Raw genomic sequence first — 20,005 nt, forward strand, 5'->3', positions numbered from 1 at the left:
ATATTAGGATCCGTTAAGGGAACCGCTAGGAACCGGAACCGTTAAGAGGGATCCGGGAAGGATCCGGAACCGTTAAAATCCTAACGAATCCCAACCCTAGGGCAGGGTGTGTGGGTACTGGAGCTCCATTGGCAGACCACTTCTGTCTTGGTGGTGTTGACAGACAGCCCCATCCTGCTGTAGGCCTTGACAACCACAGCAAGGATGGACTGGAGGTCCTGTGGGGAGTGTGCCACAAGAGCACAGTCATCTGCATACTGCAACTCAATGACCTGCTCTGTGGACAGTTTGGTCTTTGCCTGTAGCCTCCTTATATTAAAAAGGTTTCCATCCAGTCTGAAATCCACTAAAACACCACTGCTGGACTCAAGCTCCTTATGGAGAAGATGGGTAACACACATGTCCTCGGGTGGGACAGTACAGTACAGTACAGTACAGTACAGTACAGTACAGTACAGTACAGTACAGTACAGTACAGTACAGTACAGTACAGTACAGTACAGTACAGTACAGTACAGTACAGTACAGTACAGTGAACCCCTGGGGACCCCCACACGGTAACTCTGTTTCTCAACTGTTTCGGACGCGGGCGGCCCGCCGGAACCGGGCCAGCGCCCTGGGCTCGTTCCTGTGGGTCTGGAAGTTCCGTGGACCCCCTGGGGACCCACACACGGAGTTGCACCACTCACTTCACACGGGTGTGATTTTTTTTTACCATTGAGCCAATGGAGCCTGCCTGCTTCGTCAGAGGATAAAACTTGACCATCAAGTCAAATTTCATGTCAGATCCTGTCTACTAGTAAGGGCATTTTATCAGGTATTTGACTAATCTGGGAACTAAATCGTTACCAAGAAATTTCTTGACCAATGTGTTTCTAAATGTGTCTAATAACATGTACTTAAAGTTTGAAATTCAACTCCTGTGGGAAATTGAGTTATTAGCATAATATATGACCATACCCATAACATCCTATATAAGGCCAAAAAGTCCAAATTTAATCATTCTTTCAGTAGCATGTGACATATGAAACTAGAGTGTTTTCATGATTCTGAATCCATTCCAAGCATTAGTTTTGCACAAAAAACACTCCTTGGGAGGAAAACGGCCATAGCCGTCATCACAAATGTGATGAGGTCAGCACATTTGGTCAAGTGGATATGGCCTAATTTAGCCCAAGGAGTGTTTTTTGTGCAAAACTAATGCTTGGAATGGATTCAGAATCATGAAAACACTCTAGTTTCATATGTCACATGCTACTGAAAGAATGATTAAATTTGGACTTTTTGGCCATATAGGATGTTATGGGTATGGTCACATATTATGCTAATAACTCAATTTCCCACAGGAGTTGAATTTCAAACTTTTAGTACATGTTATTAGACACATTTAGAAACACATTGGTGAAGAAATTTCTTGGTAAAGATTTAGTTCCCAGATTTTCATAGATTTCTCTTACTATACTGTAGGTGAGACACATGACCTTTGACACAATCTAAATGTCTCAATCGAAGAGCAGGGAGACAAAATAGAATCGCCCCAGTTGGATACGTTATATTGTATTAACATATTCTACCATACAGATTGGACAAGTTACATGGTGCCGCTTTAATGTGCAATGACACAGACAAGATGCTACAGTGTTTGCAATGTGTTAATTAAGTATTCAATCAATCAATTCTGAAATTCATAGACTAACAAATTCTCTAATGAGATAAACTACCTTCCTGCCTACATGTAGCTTCTACAATATACCGTACATAATCAATTTACACTCATAGCCAGGTGATGGGTACATTTGGAAGGAGTTGGAAGTGTCTGGGAGTATGGGGGCTTTCACGTAGAAACGCCTCCCAGCTTTATATTATGATGAAGAGATTAAAAATGAGCAGACAAATTGGAACACCATTTTCTCTCTCCCGATTGGATAAAATTAGTATCCCAAACTGAAAATGTATCGTAATGCTTAATAGAGCACCAAAGTCCTGACGTCACTCGCTCATCCCCTGGTTCACGGAAGTACTTTCTCTAAGGAGAATACCATTGGGTCATCTTAAAATTTTCTCATATAAGAATTGTGGTCCAAAAATAAACAAACTGTCTTGGCGATATTGTCGGTGAGGTGTCTCTGTATCGTTTACGACAGTCAGTCACTCATATTTGATACAGTCTGTTTCTAGCGAAAATGTAACTAATTCAGCAGCAGTAATATTAGTGTTTTCTCTCAGTCAGTTGCTTCTTTGAAGGGACAGACAGTAGGCTGACAGGAAACGGGAGAGAGATGGGGGGATGACATGCAGTAAAGGCCGTGTCGGGTCCGGGAGTCGAACCCGCGGCACACTGCGACTGGATTACCAGTCCGGTGCCCAGACCGTTACGCTACGGCCTGGGCCAGTCAGTTGCTTCTTCATATCCATATGAGTGTAACGGCCGGGATGATTTGTTTTTCAAACGCAGTTGTTATGAGGCGATCTAAAATCCCCCTATGGAGATTACAATGCAAATAAAAAGGTCAACCCGTGGACCTCTACCGATATTGACGTCAGACTTCAGTGCTATATTAGCATTAACAGGAACACAAGCAATGGCCCATGCCCGACTAGCAGTAATAACAAGACATGTGTGAATATTAAACCACAAGTGCAGTGTTCTACATCAAAACACTGACGAGCATCTTCATATCTGTGTGAAATTAAACAAATTGTATGTTCATCTGCATCCATTTACAGTATTTTCATTTAACATTCTCATGCAAATCCTAATCGATTCTGTTCTGCTTTATGGTTCATAGATTATACCAAAGGACAATGAAACCAGGTCAACACTTATGTATAAGTACATCATCCATGAAGATTCAGTGCCAATCAACAACAACAATGTGATTCAGGAGGATACATATGAGTGGGCTCTGAAGAGCTGGTCCTCATGCTCCAAACCATGTGCTGGAGGTACAGTGTTTTGTCTTGATATGAATGCATTTTACTTTGAATACAGCTATTCAAGCTACACAACACAAAGAAAAGAAAACACGCATTACATGATGTACGGACATGTGTGTATCTTTTTATAATTGTGCCAGAATCCTAATGTATTCATGATGCCGTATTTCTGTATGGTTGAGCATACTTTATGTTTAAAAATGTATTAGTACGCACTAAAATCACCATGTTTAATGTAGCAACATTTTTCATGTAAGGTATTATGACAATAGACAGTAGGCCTAAATGTACTCAATGAGACCCCATGAGAGTGTACAAATGGGACCAAAGCACAATGACTTGGCTCGTTTTACCAAGCCTCTGATCTCTGCAAGATTATTTTTTTTCCGACACGCAGCTAAGTATAAATCAGGCATTATGACGCCATCATGGCTCACTAAAATATATTTTAGTCGACAAAATTAACTGTAGATTACTATATTTAGTTGACTAAAATCTTTTGATATTTAGTCACCTAAAACTAGAATAAAATGTAAACATTTCAGATGGCAAAAATGATTACGATTCGGTGCAGGTGTGAATGCAGTAAATAAAGGAAATGAAGCAAACAATGTGGTGGGTGAGGAGCTGAACACAGTTGGAGACGGAGAAGGCATATTTTACGCAGCGCAAAGATGTCCCGTTACCGTGGATAGACGTGGTCGAATGAGGAGACTGAAGCCCTGATCGAAATGAGGACGAGTAGGCCTACATTAATCAATTGCTTAAGAAAACACATACACACTGCAGGGTAATAGAATTATATCCTACAGAATATTCTGTCTGTCTGTCTGTCTGTCTGTGCGTGCCGTAAACATGGAGTGCTGTCACTGTGTGGGGACTGGGGAGTAGGGACTTTCATCTCTATAAACTTGTAAACATTTTGCGCTGCTGTCTGTTATATCAGTGCGCTCAGCTCAAAATTAACACGGATGATGCACACGTGCTTCAATTTGTTCCCTAGGGTTTCAGTACACCAAGTATGGATGCAGAAAGAAGGGCGACACCAAGATGGTTCAACGGGGGTACTGCGATGACAGCAAGAAGCCCAAGCCCATCCGAAGAATGTGTAACCTGCAGGACTGCACACATCCAGAGTGAGTAACTATTCCTTCCTTTGAGGAATGGGAACAGAAATGCTTCCAGTTTCACAGGACAATCCAGCCTCCATGTACCGGTAGATCTGGCATTTAATTGCACCTCTGGTTTTTCACTTTAAAATCATAATATTTTATTCCCTCACCAAGAATGTTGCTCTTTTGCTCAGGAGGTGCTGCGGAAAGAGCTTTATATGGCTTTTTCACTTTTCAAAACAAACAAAGAGAGATCAGAGAGGTCGGAATCACCAGATCCATATGGGAAATTGGAAAGCTTTCTCTGTGCCAAAAGCTGGCTGGTCCAATCAGTGCCCTCTTACAGGAATAAAGGCAGAATTGTGTGTAGGCACAATGAAAACAATATACCGACGGTAATATTTGCCATATATCCATCTTGCATTGAAACAGGGCTGTGTCTGAAGATTTGTAGCGGTAATAGCCTAATGTAAATCACTACAAATGTAAGAGAGATGCTTTACAACACTTCTGGCCATAACCTTCACTTTTGTGAGCACATTCCTTGTCACATGAATCCTAGCATCTCTATTTCTGGGCATGTCATAATAGGCAAACATTCTGTGAACATTCCCAAGAGTTTTCTAAAGAACAGAAAGTAGTTCTTGATATGAGGGGTCGATGGTTTGTTGGCTCCATTTACAGTACAGTTCTTATATAAAATGTCCTTTTCACAAAAGCGAATTTAAAGTATAGAACTGAGTCACATCTTAATGACTGCTTCGGACTGGAAAGATAATGTCACAGCAGTCTCATTAAAGGTGGACTGACGGCATTGAACAGAAGGTGTGGCTTTAGACTATTCTTTGTGTGATGTACTGTACATTGTTGAGCCTGTAAGAAATTATGTAATTAAGTAATTATGACAACAGTCAGTCTTACTCATGGTAACAGGTTTCTTTTCTTCTTTTTCTTTCTTTTTTGAGATCCAGACTTTAATTTTGTAATGGAAAACGATCGTGGTAACACAATGGTTTGTTACTGCCGATCTAATCCTGTATAAGAAGATAAACAAAGAGCTTAGTTTGATATAAAGGCGTCTGGTAATCAGATAGATAATCAGACATAACACCATCTAACATTTGACTCATTGCCGAACATCGAGACACACTGAGGACACTGTACTCCGAGAAACTACAACAATTAACTACGTTTGTTTCAGGGATTGTTTTAGATGACACTGTATCCAATATACTGTAATGTACTGCACTGGGGATCTGGTCAAATAAATATATGGTATATACAGTATATTCTGATTGCCATAGAGTGGTTGTTACATAAGTAGCAGGGGTCTCCACATCTCTACAGCTGTTTAGTAAACAGAATATACATTTTCAATTTTCATGTCCGATGACCATGTGGTGTATTGGAAAAACATACATGTACACTTTGTACAGTATTCTTATCTATTATGGAAAATATTAATATCCAGGGTGAAGTGTTTATCTCGTTAGGGAATTTGTTAGTCTAAGAATATTCAGACAGAAATCCAACCATATATGTGCCCATATACAGACAGTATGGGCATGTCAATATTCAGGGTTTGGGCATATACTAATGACATCAGGGATCTCCATATAATTATGGGCACAAAAGAGAGTCACAGTCTAATACAGTACATTAAAGGTGGTGTAGGTAGAGTAAGTGATTATATTAGAGAGAGAGAGAGAGAGAGAGAGAGAGAGAGAGTTTTTGGTCATGACTAAAAGCTTCACTTTTCTGTTGTGTACACTACACGTTACTGTGGTAACAAAAAGCACGTTCACTTTGCTGGCAAACAATTCTCGGACCGAGAACAATATTGTGTTGCCTAGGCAACCACACAAACAAGTGGAATTGGAAGTGATGACACAAAGAAATGAGCAGATAAAATTGGAACTGTAACACTGTAAAAGCTAAGCCGATAAGAGTGTGACACTTTTCCTGAGGGTGAAAGCCTTTGCAGAGAGTATTATCTAAAGACTCACCTCTCCAGACTACATCTCACACCCTGGCACTTCCTCATTGTTTAACCTGGTATCCCAGTTTCTCTGTGACTATACTGTTCTCTTTTATGTGATTAGCATTTACCTTGCTGTTTGTTGACTAGAGTTCATACCTAATTTCCATATTCTCTCGCACTTGCAAGTAGCTCTGAATAAGAGTGTCTTTTTAATTGTAATGTTAACTGGAGTAGGAATAAGGAAGGCAGAAGGGAAATGCATAATGCAGTAGCACAGACTCCTCAACGATTAAGACAAGGCACATTTAACGACTCGTGATTCCCATGCCAAAGGTTTACCTGTAGATAAGATCTAGATATAAGATATACAGTAATTTAACACAGTGGTTCTCAACCTTTTTCATACTAAGGCCCATATTATTTATTCTGCATTTGAGCCACGTATTTGCCATGTATTTGGTGTCTAGTGCTTATTTTTATGCAGTTGGAAAATTAAGCTGAGCATGGGCAGTTTATTCTCTTAGAGGGATCGGTCGTTTTGACCTCAATTTCACACGGGGCATTCATAATTGGAATCATTGACTCGCTGCCAAATAGCTTTTGCAGTCCAAATGGTAGAGTGATGTGTACTTGATATGTACAAGTAATGTGTTTGTGATTGAAGCCATTTCTGTGGTGGAGTGTTTTTCCACTGTAAACATGGATTCACTTTATGTTGTGCAGTGGATGTATCGGCTGTCTTCTTATGTTCTGGTTTATTTCTGTTTTCCTTTCATCATTGAAGCATTATTCAGAGAAATCGGTGTACAGTGTAGCCAGATTTAATAATGTATTAGTATTACCGTATTCTAATGGTGGTATCTGTACAGCTAATAAGATTTATTTCAGGGATGATATACATGTACATGTAGCTTGCTAAATACAAATAAATGTATTTATTCAGTGTTGAATTAGTCAATTATAACAATGACTCCCATATTTACATGTTGGCTTTGTTGTTATGAAAATAGCAGCCTTGTATTACCGGTATTTTATTTTTCACATAAGCTGCCATGAAGTACAGCACACTTCAAATCCGTCATGTCATTTCATAAGATATCGGAAGGTTGCATGACAGCCACCACATATATTATTATAATAATAATAATAAAAACGAAAAAGTGCTAAAAAGACATTCACATGTGTACATGTGCATATGATCCTAGTATATTTTACTGTATACACCAACAGCATTCTTCAGGAGCTGCCACAGTTCACAGTATCTTCTATACTAGTATACAAAGCAGGGAGGAGGTGTGAACTATATGGGATCATAGTACGTTCACACGTTAATGAATTGCATTGCATTTTTATGGCGCTTTTCTATGCACTACGTGCCTACTCAAAGCGCTTACAACGGTTCATTCATTCATACATTAATATACGTTCACACGTTAATGACAATGCTGCGGCGCTGCAGCAGCACTGTTAATGACCATGCTGCGGACTACATTTAGGCAAGAAAGAAGTCTTACGTAAGGGATAATATCTGGCTAGGTGGTCATTGTCGGGAGATAATTCAGTTTAACCACCGAGCGCGCCACTCGGTGGCGCGCTATGAGCTTGTAGACCTGCTATTTTTCAATAGCTAAATTATAACATAATTTTTAGAATTTTTATTTATTATAATAGTAAATAATAATAAATAATAAATAAATAGCAATTCATCGCAGTTCATCGTTTTACAAAGCAGCTTCACGCTGTAAAGTGCGAGTGAAAAGAGGGTCAGCATTCAGGAGGCGCACAGCCTCGGGATAAGTGCTGTTCTTAAAGCGGGAGGTAGTGCACTTTAGAGACTCTTACCTAAGGGCAGGGGTGCGAAAAGAGAGCAGGCATGCAGGGTGGGAGGGGTCGGCAATCACCTTCTGCATCCTACGCTTAGTGCGTATGGTATAGATAGAGGAGACGGATGGGAGGTCGAGGCCAATGATTTTTGACGCTGTGCGTACCACCCTTTCCAGTTTCCTCTCTAAGACGGTGGTGTTTCCATACCACTGAGACTGAGAAGACGAGGAGGACACTCTCCACAGTGGCTCTGTAGAAGTGAACCAAAGCCTCCCCAGTCACACTGAACTTCTTTAAGAGGCGTAGGAAGTGAAGCCTCTGGTGGGCTTTACTCAAGATGTTACTAGTGTTAACTTCCCAACTGTCGACCCTTTCGACAGGCTGGTCGTCGATTTTCCCGGAAATTAAAGATCATTTCTTTGGTCTTAGCCAGGTTTAGAATAAGGTTATTCGAAGTGCACCAGTCTACGAGGGCTGCCACCTCTGCCCTGTAGGCTGATTCGTCACCATTTTTAATATAACCAACGACAGTGTCATCTGCGTATTTAAAAAAATAAACAAATTGAGAATGTGAAATAAAGTCATTGGTATAAAGTGCGAAGAGGAGGGCTGAGAGAACACAGCCCTGAGGGGCCCCAGTATTAAGAGTCATGGATTGAAAACGCATGTTGCCTATCTTTACCACTTGCTTCCGGTTTGACAGAAAGTCGTTGCCGTTGGCTCCGGTTCCGACATCTCTCTGAGCTATAATTCTAATAACTAGACCTGTATGTGCCCGTCGCAGTCGGCCACCGGCCTACTTGCGAACGATGCAACTTGGGAACCTAATGATATACGTTGTCATAGCACCCGTCAGCCAGTGTCTGTGTATGTGCCTGTGTGTGGAGACTACAAACTGAAAAGAGTATTTGGCAATCAATTCGGCCCACTGGCAGAGCCTGATTGGTTGAGCCTCAATTAGCTGAGGCAGAGGCTGGAAATTGCACAGCTGAAAGGAGTTGGCCTCATTAGGCCCACTGGCAGAGCCTGACCAGAGCCTTTTGTGGTGGTTCTGCAGAAGCGTGGGTCCGACTGACTGCACTGCACTCCCTGTGGGGGTGTGGAACGCGTGTGTCTAATTTGAAGTTGGTGGGTCAAACGGTTCTTGAGTTACGTGCATTACAAACGTACACACACGCACGTACGCACACAGAGACGTGCCGCATTTATAGTAGGATAGCAGCGGCTCCATTCAGTGCTTGTTCCAATCTTTGCGGGTCTTTTTGGGTTCGGGTTGGTCAAATTGGACCCCGTAAAGACCTCTAGTGTGAAGGCATTTAGCACATTTATCCAAAGCGTTTCACATTCACACACCGAGAGAGGATGAACCACACAAAGGGAGCAATTATGGGTTCAGTGTCTTGCTCAAGGACACTTCAACACTAACTAGAAAAAGTGCCCTTCTGGGCACAGGTCTCCACCAGGATAGGAATGTAGGACATTGCAGCTTTCCTTCATCTGGTGGTTGGATAAAAGGGCAACAAAAGTAAATTATCCACAGATCCGTGCAGTTAGAGGTAAAAACACTTTTCGGCCAGTTATAGCGCCACCTTGAGGCTGAGTTGAAATTGTTCATGTGGCATTTCGTCCTCGGCCTAGTGGGAATGTGCGTGCACAATTTCACGGAAATCACACGATGTGTTCATGATTTGCAGCATTTTGTTTGAAACTGAGCACTCCTGTGAACTTTGGAAGCCAATCTTAACCAATCAGGATGGAGTCTGAGAAATCTGAAAAACCGGTTTCGTTGAATGGCTCTAGAGAGACTGTGTACCAATTTGCGCGATGTTTGGACAAAATCTGTAGGTGTACTGTGCAAAAACTTGTTTTGCACAAAGCGGCCTCCTGGTGGCGCTATAACAGGCCGTTCTGGAAAGTTTGGGGCAGAGGTTCATCGTTGGCATCCAGGGAGTGTGTGTGCAAAATCTGGCATCGACCGGGTTAACGGTGGCCGAGATTAGCTGCTCACGGACACACACACGGACACACGGACACACAGACGGACACACGGACGGACGGAGTGCAAAACATACTCTCCCCCCATGCCTTCGGCCTGGTGGAGACAACAAGTATGGGATCTTTACAATGAGGCAGTTGGCAGAGAACACTGCAGTGTCATAAAATGTAGTATTGCTGGGTCAGATAATGTACTAGATGTACCAAACTGTACTGCCAGTAATGCAGTCTTATAATTGCGCTCATGGATGTGAGACATAGGGATATAATCCTCCCAATCTCCTCTGGCAGCGAGCAGGCTGTTGCAGTAGTCAAAAGGTAGCAGTTTTCTTTTTAATGTAAATACTAGCAGTTCCCAATCTCCGAAACGAAAACTGGGATACCAATTATATCCAATTAGGATAGAGAACGCAGTCAGGAATCGCATAGCCTCGGAAACCCAGGCGTTTTATTTCGGAATCGGATACAGATTAAACAAGTGGAATTGTAAGTGATGACACAGTGAAATGAGCAGACACAATTGAAACTGGAACACTATAAAGATTAAGATCATATAGCTACTCTCTCCTGATTGTCTGACATTTTGTCACCTACCTGAAAATGTTTCTTCTGAAACACTATAGCAATGATTACTATCATAATATAAAAATAAATGTTAAAAGGTGCCTGGTTTGCCTGGTGGGTGGGAATGGGTGGTGATCCACCTGAATTGAAGCCATACCCACAGCTGTTGTTGTTGTTCCACAACACAATTTGGTTTAGAAAGGTTAAAAAATTATCATGATAGTGCAAGAAGAGGGCGAGGGGTGGGCGGCTAGCGTTTTCCTCTGCCCGGTTTCGCTTTGGTTCTTATCAGTTCGTTCATTTATATCTGATTGTTCGGGAGAAGAAGCTCTTTTGCAGTCTGTTTCCAGTGGCTTTGAGACTGCGAAAATGTTTCCCATGCGGCAGCATCTCAAACAGCCTGCGGTTGGGATGGCTTGGGTCCTTCATAATTCCACGAGCCTTGTTGACACAACGTTCGTCATACAGGGCTTCTTTGGGGGGGGGAGATCACATCCACTGATTCGTTCGGCTGTCCGCACAACCCTCTGCAATGCTTTGCGGTTGAGGTCGGTGCAGCTAGCTGCCATACCAGGCCGTGAAGCAGCCAGTAGAAAGTTGTAGGACTTTGGGGCCCATGCCGGCTTTCTTAAATCTCCTCAGGAAGTAGAGGCGTTGCTGTGCTTTCTTCACCACCCGCTCTGTCTGTACTGCCCAGGTGAGACGATCTGAGATCCTCAGTGATGTGCACCGAGCTATGCTGAGCTATAGTCTATGAATAGCATTCTCACATATGACTTCACCAATCACACTGCACTGTCCATACAATCCTGCCAGGGATGCACAACAACTACCACCAGACATGAGGTGAAATGATACTTAACGGTTTTTGTAAAGTGATGAAATGTGATGTATGATGATAAGAGCGTGTGATTTTCTTCCATGTCTAGATGGATTGCAGATGACTGGGAGCATTGTCCAAAGACCTGCGGCGGCCTGGGCTTTCAGATCCGGACCGTGCGCTGCGTGCATTTCCTCCACGACGGCACCAACCGCTCTGTCCACAGCAAATACTGCAGCCAGGAGAAGCCCGAGAGCCGGAGGCCTTGCAACAGAGTACCGTGTCCTGCACAGTGGAGAACAGGGGCCTGGTCTGAGGTGCTGCAACCACACAATCTCTTTTTTTCTTTTTAACCCATTCTGACCTGAGATCAGATTCTAAAAATGTCTTCTACATCCTGACAGTTTTCCATTCTGACCTGAGATCAGATTCTAAAAATGTGGCGCGCTATGAGCTTGTAGATCTGCTATTTTTAAATAGCTAAAGCATAACGTAATGCTAACACCAAAAGGGGTTAATTAGTTCAAATTAAAAAGTAATTCGTATACCTAATTTTTTGTGTGTTTGTGTTTTTGGATAGTTCACTACATTTCAAAGAGACACATTGTACTTTTGACTGTACTACAGTCAAGTAGCCTACATTTCTAGGAAGTGGAAAAAGCACATCATGATTTGACCAAATATAGGATATAATTGCATATCTACAAGCTCACAACACGCCACATTGCACTTTGTCCACCACTTTGTGGTTCATGAATATGCAAATGAATATGCAAATAAGATGCCGGTATTAATCTTGTGCTTTTAAAATATTAATATTCTACATGACAATTATCTGATATAAGGATGTTGTGGACGGGAACATGACAGACTGACATTAGTGCAGTTAAGGGACTAATTGCCCCAATTCTGAGTGATTCAAGTTCATGTGGAATGCATAATGTATACATTTTCCTCATTTTATGTGTGCTGCATTTGCATGAATGTCACATGGATTAATTATGGATTAATTGTTCAGATAAATTATTCAGTCACAGCTGCATGTTTTCTTTGACATGAGTGAAATGTCAGCCAAAAGAGACTTTCAAATGAGTGAGTCCACATAGCTTTCACTTCTTTATGGCAAAACCACAGTTCAAGGTTTTGATCGCCAATAAAGGCCCACGGGTTCAAAGCTTCAGTCTAGCTAAAGGGGGCCGTGTCCCGGTGGAAATGTGATGCATGTGTATAATCTCAATTGGAACTGGAACACTATAAAATTATAAAAAATTGATTCTCTCCTGATTTGGTGAAATTTGCAACCCACTTTGCAAATGTCATTTCTGTTTATTAAAGTGATGAGAGTCGTGGATACTATATACTACTGTTATTGAGCAAACTCTCTATAGCAATGATCAGGCTACTAGCAGAATAATAGAGCTTTAACTTTTGGCGCTACACTTCATCTGCCAACCTGGGGGGGGCCGCGGACTGACCTCATGCTTCCTTCTATGCATGAGGAGTCCAAGTTGCTTCTTTTCACCTGACAGGGGAGAGTTTCCCCGGCCGGACGTAACGCGTGGTAGGAATACGTTATTCTGACCAGTTCCTTTCCCCTCCATCAGGCACCCCGGCTGGCCAGGGGGAGGTAGTTTAGAGACCAGGATTACTGCATGTTTTTGTGAGGGTACCCACCCTAGGGGACATGGGGAGAAACGCCCTTTTGCCAACCCCGCCTCGGGTATGAGCAGGGGACATGGCCCAGCACCCACAGCATCCCCAGCAGGAATCGAACCCGGGACCTTCTAGCTGTGAGGCTTGAAGAAGATTTACTTACCTTAACTATATGCTAATTTGTGATTGGATTCTCTATAGTGCTCGGCATCCTGTGGAGATGGGATAGAGAGACGTCTGGTCACTTGCCGGATTGGAGATCATTGCAGTGGGGAAAAACCAGATTCAATGAGACCATGCAGACCAGGACCATGTCACGGTAAGCCTCATTGTTTATTCACATCTGTGCTGTATGCTTGTGATTCTCAACGTTCATTTCAAAGACCCCCACTTTTTCTTTTATCTTCTATTGGACCCCAATCTACACTGTAAAATCCTCTTTTTTTTCTTCTTCTTTTTTTGGGAACCAAATGGACCCATTTGTACACTCTCAGAGTTACATACCGGTTGGAATAGTTTTGGACGCCTGTTTGTCCCCGAACCCGACATAGACATCACGGCACTTTAACAATCCTGTTACGTTTAACACAAAAAATGCTGGAAACGTATCCATACGCTTTATTAATATCGAACGCCGTACGCGCGAAGCGTATGTATACGTTTTATACGTTTTTTTATTGCTTACTGTACATCAACGTCCTATGCTCCAGGACACCGAAGAAAATAACAGCTTTCGTCTCCAGGAAGCTCCAATATGTGATCCGGGAGTAAAAAGCCCCTCCCTCCTGAAAAGAGGTCTGTCTGTGGCGAAGACGCTCCCTCCTCCAATGCCTCCATTACACGTATGGGTCTGCACGGCAACGGCATAGACCAACGCAGATGTCAGGGCATCTAAAATGGAGTTACCCATACTCTAGTGTCTGTGAATACACTCGATTCCCCCTCCCCTCCTGTTTCTACATGGTTTCTCCCGAGGAAGCTTTGTGGGGGGAGTCTCTTGATCGCTTTGGCAGTTTGAGTTCCCCCCCCCAGGCCCCACTGCGCCTTGCGATCGCCTTGCACCGCTCACTCATTCTCGGAAAAAGATATAACGCAGTCGTGTCGATTTGCCCTCTGCCAGTATATAAACCAAGAATAATCTTCAACGATCGCCATTTCATAACGTTTTCAACACGCACACGGCACACGCCATGATCAACTAACTGCCTGGCTACGTCTTCAGTCTTCACCAGCCATCGCTATCCGTTGTGTGTATCGCCATCGCGTCTTCACTTTGTTTGTTTGGGCAAGAAGCACGATCAGCGATGGAAAAGAGCTTTATATCCACGGCAGATAAGTAATGACGTATTATCGAAGGACCGCCATGATCAACTTACTGCCTACGTCTTCGTCAGCCAATGCAGCCATCATCGCTATCCGTTGTGTGATTGTGGATGTAGGGTGTAGGCTATATCCACGGTATCGAGAGAGACGCCCGGCTGTGATATAGGTCTTATCACTGCAATTATAATGAATAAAAAGGCTACAATCACACAACGGATAGCGATGGCTGCATTGGCTGGTGACAACGTAGCCTCGGTCCCAGGCAGTTAGTTGATCATGGCGGTCCCTCGATAATACGTCATTACTTATCTGCCGTGGATAAAACTCTTTTCCATCGCTGATCTCTGCTTCTTTGCCCAAACAAAGTGAAGATAGCGTTGTCCAACAAAGCAGCCAGTTATTTGATCATCTCTCTCTCCTGTGCTTCTTTCCTCAAACATGTCCAGACATGTCAACCTCAACCACTAAACTCACCGATCCAGTAACGCATCTCACCGTTATACTATCGTTCTGAAGGCAGATATAAAAATAAACATAAATAAATTATTGTCATATACATACTACACACTGAATGAAAGCCCTAATTGTCTACTTTTAGGAGGAAAACAAATACATAATATTGATCCCATGTACAGTTTGTCAGGCTATTGAATGCAGTTGTTCAGGTCCAACTATTATTCACAAAATAAGGCCTATAGCGACATGTACATATTATATACCGTATGAAACAGAAGACCCTCTGCTTTCATAAGAAAAAAACTAATACTGTAATAATAATAAAAATCACACCCCTGTGAAGTGAGCATTTCCTCATGAAGTTATCATAGCGAGTTATAAAGGTTTAAAGTCACAGAGATTGACAGGCAGATATAAACATAAATAAATTATTATCATATACATACTACACACTGAATGAAAGCCCTGAATGTCTACTTTTAGGAGGAAAACAAATATACAAATATATACAAATATAGTTTGTCAGTAATTGGCTATTGAATGCAGCTTGCGCCCACCAGAGAGGATTTCAGAAAATGCATGGACCAGAAGAACTATTATTCACAAAATAAGGCCTATAGCGAAATGTACATACTATATACCGTATGAAACAGAAGACTCTCTGCGCAACATTGCACTGCTCACTTCACAGGGGTGTGATTTTCATTATTATTACAGTAGAAGTATTTTTCTTATGAAAGCAGAGAGTCTTCTGTTTCATACGGTATATAGTATGTACATTTCGCTATAGGCCTTATTTTGTGAATAATAGTTCTTCTGGTCCATGCATTTTCTGAAATCCTCTCTGGTGGGCGCAAGCTGCATTCAATAGCCAATTACTGACAAACTATACATGGGACCATGTGTATTTGTTTTCCTCCTAAAAGTAGACATTCAGGGCTTTCATTCAGTGTGTAGTATGTATATGATATTATTTGTGTTCATTTTTATATCTGTCTGTCAATGTCTGTCAACTTCAACCTTCCATATCTCTGCTGTTTTTTCAAGCGAGCAGCGTGCCTTCAAAAGCAGGTTTTAGAAAAAGGTCAATATCTCCAGAATGGAAGATGGTAGAATCATAATTTTTTTTTTAAATTGAAGTGGACATGTTTGGCCTACTTTTTATTTATGCGATGTGATTCTAGCTATAAGAGGCCCCTCGCTGTGGGCCCCTAAAAAGTTCAAAAGTCCAATGTTAATCGCTTAGCACCAGCAAGCCTGAGCAAATAGAAAACTCTAGCATACAATGTGTTAAAAGCCAGGCTGTCAATGCTTACATTCCAGCATATTATAGTGTTCCTCATATCCAGGGAACTTGAGTTCGTAAACTTGAGTTACGTAAATGGAACTGCATTTACCATAATTTCCGGACTATAAAGCGCAACTGAATATAAGCCGCACCAGCTAAATTTAGGGGGAAACCCAAATGTGTACATATTCAAGCGGCACTGGACTATAAGCCGCAGGTGTATTAACCAATATGCTGCCACCTGCTGGACGCAGAACCAACTGCCGAGCCAACTGCCGAGTCCATATGGCCGAGCATATTTACACGGAGCACACACTGGCACTGTTTCCTGTTTGGATCTTAATGCTAAATAAATAGCATCAATGCTAGCGAGATAAAATGAAGCCATCCTTGCTCTAGAAAGCACACACACTCACACACACACACACACACACACACACACACACACACACACACACACACATGCCAATTTTGTTCAAGGTCACGTTGACATGCAGCCAGGATGAAAATCTAAATGTAAACCTTACGACCTTGATGAGCCATTGTTGCCCATTGGTTACATAGCTAACAACACCCATTATTCACAATATTCAGTCAGTCAGCATTATACCTTATACTTGAAAAAGACTGCATGGTCGAAACGTCATAAATTGCTGCTGTGCTGTGAATAAACTAGGAGAGTGAGTTGCGACTTGCGAGCCAACTTTAATACCTTCCTACATATATTTCCTAACATGTACTTTTGTTTTCATACATGTTTTATTTTATGATTATTATGATCAAACCTCACATGTTTCATGAATGAGGTTGAATGTGAGGGCATTTCTGTTGGCGTGGAGGGCGGAGAGTGGCGTGAAGGGCAGGGGCAATGTGTGTTTCTCCGCCTCCTGAACATCTGTTGTTCCAACTCCATTATGCAATTGCAACTAGAGAAAGTGGAAAAACTAATAGAATATCCACATCATTTGGCAGAGGTGCTGGGTTCAAAAGTAGCATCAGAAAAAGAGAAAAGAACACTCATCTGCTCCAAAAGTTATACTTTATTGACGACGTTTCGAGCCAAGGCTCTTCATTTGAGAAAGTGCTCCTCAGAGAACAGGTCTCCACCAGGTCAGGAACGTTTGTTGTGAGCGTGCATTGTTTGGTATTGAGTGAGCATAGCAGTTAATAGCCAATATACAATGACTTAAATGTCAATGTTATATTCTATATTCCATGATAGAATATAAAAGATCTGAGAGATCCATCATGATCACATCTTCTAACTATAAATGCACCAAGTCTGTGTGTGTGTGTGTGTGTGTGTGTGTGTGTGTGTGTGTGTGTGTGTGTGTGTGTGTGTGTGTGTGTGTGTGTGTGTACGCATGTATGTGTGTAATCCACGTAACTCGAAAACCAAAATTCAAATTCAACACACACGCTCCACACCCCCACAGGGAGTGCAGTGCCCGGTGTCGAGTCCGACGGATAGCCGGTTGTCCAGAACCAGCACAAAAAGCCTCTACCCGGGTTCTGGACCTGATCACCCCTATATCTCCATATATGGAGATGGCCTGTTCTGACATCACAATAATTAGATGCCTCATTGGCCGCTGCAGTTCATCGGAGCGACGTGTATCGACGTGAGGGCGGAAGTGCGCCGAAGGCACGCCCCACGCCCCACTGCCACTCAAGTGACTACTGGCAAATTACAGTTCATCTTCTCCGGGACTAGTCAGACCCGAACGTCCGTGTTGCCAGACTGTTGCTTCTCGCAATAGTTGTCTGGCTACTAGTGAATCACCAACGCGGAAGCTTGCCCTCACTTGAGTACACTCGCCCCAGAGCTGAAGGAGGCGTCTACCTTTCTATGTCCTAAATAATCCTGTGGGCTGGTAGTTTTCTGCTTTCAACATTTTTTTTCTTCTTAATTCTTTATCCCACGATTTTGTAACCCATTTTTTCACCCAGTGTCAATTATCTAATCCTGGGCTCTACATTCCCTCTACCAACCTGTATATATTATATTCTACTCTATGGCTCTGAGACATTATTCACTATTATGATGTTAATTAATAGGTGTAATCAATAGACACTTGTCCTTCAGATTGTGGCCCTTTTTAATGCTTCTTTCTTTGCAGTAACAATGTGTGATACAGCTCATATACAACACTGAGCCATTGTAATGAGTTCTCTGCATGTGTATAACGACTTCATTGTGATCAATTTTCAAGGATATCCCGTATTTCTTTTCAGCGCTTTGTGAGACACACTGACGTGACGCTCTTTTGTGTTCTCTGTTGTCCTTTGACTTACAGATGAGCCATGTAACGGAGACAAGTCCATCTTCTGCCAAATGGAGGTCCTGGCACGGTACTGCTCCATTCCGGGTTACAACAAGCTATGCTGTGACTCCTGCAGCAAGCGCGGCGGCGCCCTCTCTCTGCTCTCTGAGGCGGCCGAGACGGAGGACCAGGTTCGCTTCGGCTCGGCCTCCCAGCTCCTGGAGACACTGACCGCCTCCATGGAGGCCAACGGCACCCGGACTGGTAGACGCGCCGGCGGCAGAGGCTCCGTGACCTCCGGCAACACCTCCAAACACAAGGCCACGCCCGCCCCGCTGAGAAAAAGCCCGTCGTCGCAGATGAGCAGCTCACAGAGGCGCGTCCCGCAGCGCGCGAACGGCCGGAACCTGCCCGCCATGGCGCCGTCATCCTTGGCGGTCTGGCCCGAACGTCGGGCAGATACTGCTGAGGGTCAAAGGTCGGGCAGCGCGACGGGGAGTCGTTGGCCCGCGGCACTTTCTGAGGTTGAGAGATGAGTCACGATATTAACCACTTGAACCCTGGCTTTCCCTATTCTGGGCATGTCACATTCTGAGGAGAATAGCAGATCCACAAGCTCACAAGCTTGAGCTTTTAGATCGGCTATTTCTGCAGAATGCATTTGGTGTAGAGCAGCAGTTTGGCGGTTCCCAACCTATTCTGGATCGGGGCTTACTTGAAAATCTTGGAAACATTTGTGGACCACCCACCTGACCACTTAAATGAAGCTGAGTGGCTGCCGTGTTAAGTGGTCAGATGTGTGGGCCGTTTGCATTGCCTGAGCCTGTTTATTTTAATGATCAATCAATCGGTTCTAGCTTGGATCAATTAAAATAACATGGATACTTTAAGCTATCAGTATAAAAAAAATCAAGGTTTGAAAGAAAACAAATACCATGAATTTTTTTTGTATGCATTTCTTTTATATTAATGTTAAATTATCATTATATTCGTGGCGTTTTTTTGCCCACTTGCAAAACCCTCACGGCCCACCAGTAAGCCCCGGCCCACAGATTGGGAATCGCTGGTGTAGAGGGGAAAAAAGGAGGGGGCCGAGTATAGACCCCTGGGTGACTCCGGTCAACAAAGTATTTACAGTAGGGTTTAAGTGGTTAATCCACCAGGACAATAATGTACAGCAGATATCCAGAATCACCCTGCATTATTTCACTTCACCACAACCAAGGGAGAGAGAGAGAGAGAGAGAGAGAGAGAGAGAGAGAGAGAGAGAGAGAGCAAGAGATGATGAAGAGATAAAGAACAAGAGAGGAAGAAAAGTGCTGGTTCACTTTGATTTTAGTGTCCCCACAACCACCATTACCTTAGTGTCTCCACTCCCCCCCCCCCCCCCCCCCATTCCCTGCCATTTATTTGAGCTATCTCTCTCATCCTACCGTAAGCTGCGCAAGAATTTGGAGAGCGAAGTGCTTTTTTGTTTTAGTTTCACGCTTGATGATGAGTGGAAGAACCTCACTCCTTTTAGGCAATGGTTGCAGGATGCCCAGATAATTTGGACCATTCCACACACCTTTTCACAGTAGTTATTATTAGGGCTGCCAACGATTACGAGTTCAATCTAATTAATTTCACAAATTAATTATATATATATATACACAGTATATATATTATTATTATTATTTTACTGGTAAACACAGCTGAACGTAATAACGTTATTTGTGGGTATGTTTTATTTAGGTGTTTCTGTGGGCCAGCATGACACAACTGTGCAAGTGTTGTCCATGTTGACAT

General features: G+C 42.8%; 1 protein-coding gene across 1 annotated transcript in view; it reads left to right on the top strand.

The window, feature by feature from the left end:
* The window catches only part of adamts3 (ADAM metallopeptidase with thrombospondin type 1 motif, 3), a 160,906-nt gene extending 141,340 nt beyond the window's left edge, over positions 1-19,566 (top strand). The window contains exons 18-22 of the mRNA XM_083784652.1: positions 2,790-2,946; positions 3,941-4,073; positions 11,343-11,550; positions 13,088-13,205; positions 18,251-19,566. Coding sequence (XP_083640778.1) covers positions 2,790-2,946; positions 3,941-4,073; positions 11,343-11,550; positions 13,088-13,205; positions 18,251-18,753 — 1,119 coding nt within the window. The 3' untranslated portion in view covers positions 18,754-19,566. The remainder of the gene's footprint in view (positions 1-2,789; positions 2,947-3,940; positions 4,074-11,342; positions 11,551-13,087; positions 13,206-18,250) is intronic.
* The last annotated feature ends 439 nt before the right edge of the window (positions 19,567-20,005 follow it).

Source organism: Protomyctophum parallelum (assembly GCF_964188405.1).
Source record: "Protomyctophum parallelum genome assembly, chromosome: 15".
NCBI lineage: Eukaryota > Metazoa > Chordata > Actinopteri > Myctophiformes > Myctophidae > Protomyctophum > Protomyctophum parallelum.